This window comes from Nicotiana tomentosiformis, chromosome 9 (genome assembly GCF_000390325.3).
Source record: "Nicotiana tomentosiformis chromosome 9, ASM39032v3, whole genome shotgun sequence".
NCBI classification, from domain to species: Eukaryota; Viridiplantae; Streptophyta; class Magnoliopsida; order Solanales; family Solanaceae; genus Nicotiana; species Nicotiana tomentosiformis.
This window is the reverse complement of record NC_090820.1, coordinates 63,965,224-63,970,605: the sequence shown is the minus strand read 5'-3', so window position 1 is coordinate 63,970,605 and position 5,382 is coordinate 63,965,224. Positions and strand designations below refer to the sequence as shown.

The 5,382-nt window shown below is 37.7% G+C and overlaps 1 protein-coding gene across 1 annotated transcript; it reads right to left on the bottom strand.

The window, feature by feature from the left end:
* Nucleotides 1–1,752: 1,752 nt before the first annotated feature.
* Nucleotides 1,753–4,016, bottom strand: LOC138898892 (uncharacterized). Its single transcript, XM_070185000.1, has 5 exons — nucleotides 3,773–4,016; nucleotides 3,560–3,642; nucleotides 3,335–3,440; nucleotides 2,102–2,841; nucleotides 1,753–1,809 (listed from the first exon to the last, which is right to left on the bottom strand). Exons 1-5 carry the CDS (start codon nucleotides 4,014–4,016, stop codon nucleotides 1,753–1,755), a joined length of 1,230 nt encoding a protein of 409 aa, XP_070041101.1.
* Nucleotides 4,017–5,382: the final 1,366 nt, after the last annotated feature.

The window sequence follows — 5,382 nt, the reverse complement described above, 5'->3', positions numbered from 1 at the left end:
AATTGCTAAATTAATCTGCTAGTGCTCTTTTTCTTGTGTGTGCCTGAAGTTATTTTTTGAGCATCCCTAACATGTTGTGGTGTTCATAGTGAATCATATACGTAGATTTGAATTGTGGTTACAACAATGTGAATTGGCTGCCTTATGATCCTATGGTATTTTGTATAGTTGTTATGAGAAATGTATATATTCATGTGGTAGGGTATCACTATGGTATGGAAATCTACATTGAGTTCCTCATTGGCACCTAAACCTGCAGGGAATAGTAAGTGTGAGTAGTTAGGGGTATTTTCCAGTAGAGTTTAGTTCTTGGTTGAGCTACTCTCCCTAAAACAAGCACTACCCACAGCCTCGAGACCCTTCGGGACTTTGAAGTGCCAGTTATCCAAAGAGTACCTTGGCCATGATTAGAATTCTACCCTTAGCCTCTAATATATTTACATTTATTAATCCTTTTAGGTTTAGTATTTCATGAAAATAAAGGCTTTCATTGTGAATCACTTTACCATCTGTGACTCCACACTAGTTATCATATTTTGGATTGCTATTGATTATTATGATTTGTCTTAGGCCCATACTAGTTTATTTCATGTGTAATTATCTACATTGAGTAGAATATCTAATGACCTTTTTCTTTCTTGAACATGTATTACAAATGGGCCTGTCGAGTTCTCAAAGAACTCAGGCCCAAGTCCTGTACCTGCGTATATTGGAGTCTGAATTTGCTATTGTCCGTTCTCTCTACCTGCTGGGCCTGCTTCTTTTTAGACCCAAACCAGAGTCCTTTCTCCTCTTCTACTGCTTTTATTAAGTTTACTCTCCTTGTTTCCCACATGTATATAACACTTACCATATTTTATTGAATTCTTTACTTTATCTCTTTGAACCATGTGAACAATCTAGGCAAGCCCTAATAGACTTTGTTTTTATCAAATATACCACTAGGCTGGTTGCCTTGTGGTGTTTTTATTAATAATCAAAATAAAACAACAATGAGTCTAGAGGTCTCACAAAATAAAGGTGCATAAAAAATAAAAGTACATGAAGCCTAATATCAAAGTCGTGTGTAAAACACTCCTTTGATAGTACAAAAAGAACTAAGAACCATGATTCTTGAAAAGGCCTATTTGCACATGACTCGTAAACAATTCATGAATAGCTGTCTCTCATTGCTTTTGATTGTGGGAATTTTCACTTGTTATCTTATGGATTAGGCAGTTCTAACTAATCTCTTTGAAATAATTATAAGCTTGAAAAGGATTACTTTGTAAGCCGATTGCACGCAAAACCTTCCAAAATGCAAGTCCTTGTCAAGATAGTAATGGTGTTGTTGCGACTTTGGCTCCTTGCTGCACATTTAAGCCTGCTCCTTCTTGTTGTGATCTTGCTGTTGGTAGCTTCCTCATGTGTGGTAAATGCCCATTGTAGCTGGTAGCTCCTCAAAATATTGCTAAATGATCCGCATAAAGCTGAGAAGTCCCATGGGTAGTCATATCTGATCTGGGCAGTAGAAAGTGGTTGCACATGTAACTTCTCATTGTGACTTGATGTGCTCTATTGGTATTACCTTGTGTGATCCTCAGGGAGTGGTAGATGCAAATGACTTTGCATTTCATAGTATAATCTTCCCCGTTTCCATCATCCTGGGCATATATGTGGATCCAAATGTGCAGGCTTCTTTTTGCCTTATTGAGTGTGCTTTTGGCTGGCCTAAGTAGTGGTTGCACCTATAAGGAATGATTATCAAAAATACTAATACCACCCTAACAGGTTTGGCCAAAACATAGAGCCAAGCTCCTTCCAAAGTGCCTGCAATCAGAAAACATGTTAGAGAAAAAATCTTTCCTTTTCTCCTCCCTAAGGATTTGAGTTGGAAGTGTAATGTGATCTCCATCGCCTATAGTTTGTTTCGTTCTTCCATGACACATTCTCCTCCTCCTCTTAGCTACAAGATACTCCCCCTTACACTTCATCTTATCTTCCAACTCCATCATTACTTAGCATTTGGCTTGGCAGTTCTTGCCCTAATGTAGGGTATATGAAGCTTGTAATTATTTAATAATCTTCTCCCTTATATGTCCAGTTACAAAAAGGAATGCACCAGTACAATGTGCTGCTGATCCAGTGTCAAATAAGGTAAATGATCAGCTAACTTGTTACCTTCCCTCAACACGTGAAATATCTGAAAAGCACCCTTAGACATTAGTGTTTTGATTTCATCCATCTGATTAGCAATGCTCCAAGGTGGTTCCCAAACTTCATCTAGCACTCTCTTCATAAGTAAATAATTAGTTTCAATTATGCATGGAGGAAATTGCATTTGAGTTATGTACCTTAGAGCCTCTAGAATGGCTTCTGCCTCAGCTACATTATTAGTTGCATCCTCAACTGCATCTGCATGTGCATAGATAATATCTCCTATTCCATCCCTTATACAGAAGCCATATGATGCCCCATCAGTAATGTATTTTATCCACCCCACAGGATGTAATTCCCACAACACCTTAGTATACCTCAATTTAGGCATATGTTGTGACAGTTTCTCATGCAAGTCTAGCCAGTTTGAAGTAACACCCTTAAAGATTCTCACCTTTAGCAACATTTGGATTGAGGTTGTGATTTGAATGATCAATCTATTTATTGACATAATCTTCCCATGCTTTCCAGAATTTCTCTTCTTCCACATATGCCAAACAATCAAACTTGGCATAACTTGATATACTGTCTTCAAGCTTGTATTAATAGGTTTGCTCCACCATTCATTTATCACTTGCACAAGTTGCTTCCCATCTAGTCTAATTCCTGCAGGTGCACCATAATAATTCCAAACATATCTTGCAGCTGGTTATGTTAGAAACACATGAGACAGTGTATCTTGTTTAGGATTCCTACAACACTAACACATTGATGTTATGAAATATCCTAGCCTTAGAAACCAGTCATCCAATGGTTACTTTTCCTTCCACAGTCTCCACATGAAGAAACTTATCTTGAAAGGCAGTCTCTTTACCCAAAAGAATTTGTATAGCTTGCTTTCTTCTCTTCTCTTCCTTATATATTGCCAAGCAGACTTCACTGTAAAATGTCCCTTTGTTTCCAGATTCCACTAACACTTATCTTTCATTGAAAGATCTGAAGGTGGTGTGATTGTCTATAGAATATGGTCAGCTAGCTCATTAGGCAGTAATTCCATTAGTAGCACTTCATTCCTTGCCCTATTTTTAACCACTTCATCAATATGTTATATAGATTCATCACACCAATTATATAAGACCTAAAGCATGTTAAAGTGCTCCAAGTCTAGTCCAATTATCATACCAGAAATAGGAGTTGCCATTCTTCAATTGCCACCACACTTGATACTCCACATCATCTCTCATTTGCAAAATTTTTCTCCATATATGATATCCTTGTATCCAAGGTACTAACACCTCATTGATCTTCTTGCAGTACTTATTTCTCATAAATGTAGACCACAATGAGTCTTTTGTTCTATAGTTCCACCAAATCTTGGCAAATAAAACCTTAGACACATCATGTAATGATCTGAAACCCATACCTCCTTCACTTTTAGGAAGACATAAGTTGTCCCATGAAGCCCAATGTCTTGCCCTTCCATTGCCTGAATTGCTCTAGTAAAATCTAGCAAACATCTTTTGTAATTGGTTTATCACATATGCTGGTGGATTCACAACTGACAAGAGATGAATTGGCATACTATTCAACATATGTGAGATCACGAATGCTCTACCACCATTTGATAGTAACTTACCCTTCCATGATGATAACATATCATGTACTTTGAAGATTATATTCTTATAAAAGTCTTTCCTCCTCCTACTGTAGAATATAGGATAGCTCAAGTATGTAAATGGGAATGAGTGTCTTCGGAATTCAATAATCAAGTGGACAGTGTTTACTTCATCTACTTGTGCTCCTGCATTTATGTAAAAGGAAGACTTTTCTTTGTTGATCTTCTCACTTGAAGCTACCTCATATTCCTCTAACACATTCATGATAAGCTGCACTACCCCATAGTGAGAGGAACAAAAGATAATAGTATCATCAGCGTAGGAAAGGTAGTTAATGTTTTGACTCCACTTTGGCATGCCAAAGCCTATGAAATCTGGGTTGTCAAACAATTCATCTAAAGCTCTCCCAAGCACTTCAACTGCTTAAATAAAGAATGTAAGAGAAAGTGGATCCCCTTGTTTAACACCTCTAGATAATTTGAAGGAATCATTGGCCTGCCCATTAAGAAGCACCAAGTACCAGTTGTTGGAGACTAGTCTGAATATCATATCAACAAAAATCTCACCAAATCCCATCCGCCTCAGTACCTTTGTCAAGAATAGCCTTGAGACTTTATCATAAGCTTTTGCTATGTCCAATTTGATTACTAAATTAGATGGCTTCCCTCTCAATCTAATGTCTTTGATGATCTCTTGAGTTAACAAGATATTCTCTACAATGCTTCTTCCTTTGATGAAACCTACCTGATTAGGAGAAACTAAAGAAGGCAGAAACTCAACTAACCTCTCATGGATCACTCTAGATATGATCTTGTTGGAAAAATTACTGAAACTGATTGGCCTCATACCTGACAATGTAGCAACATTCTTCTTCTCTAAAAGCAACACAAGGTTTGTGTGAGTGATGAACTTTGGTAGTTCTGCAGCACAAAAGAAGGCTCTAACCATATTGAGCACATCATCATACACAACCTCCCAGCTAGCTTGATAAAAGTGGCCAGTGAATCCATCTAGACCACTTGCACTATCCCCATTCAATCCAAAAATTGTTGCCTTAACCTCTTCCATAGTTGGTTCATCCCACAACTTTGCATTCTGATCCTAAGACACCATTCTAGGAATATGCTGAATAATATCAAAGTGAGTAGGAATTCTTTCTTCTGTGAACCGAGCCTGGAAAAACTCTACTACCTCCCTTGCTATATCTTTTTGTGATTAAAGCCAATTATCATTTTTGTCCAAGCTTCTGGACACCTGCAACCTTTTCCTCTTGCCTCTCACATGAGCATGAAAGAACCTAGTGTTCCTATCACCATCCTTAAACCACTGCATTCCAGCCTTTTGTCTCCAAAATTCTTCTTCAAGATGGTAATACCTTGTAAGGTCATCTTCTACTTTGTGTAGCTTAGATCTATTATGAATTGTTGGATTCAATTCAAACTTAATCTCATATACCTTAATAACATCCTCCAATGCTGCAATTATTTTGAAACTATCTCCAAGTATCTCCTTGCTCCAAGCTGCCAGTGCAGTCTTTACCTTTATCAGCTTACTTTGGAATAAAATGAGAGGGGTTCCCCATGGAATCAACTACCTAATTCTCCTTCACCACCCTCGGAAAAGATTCATG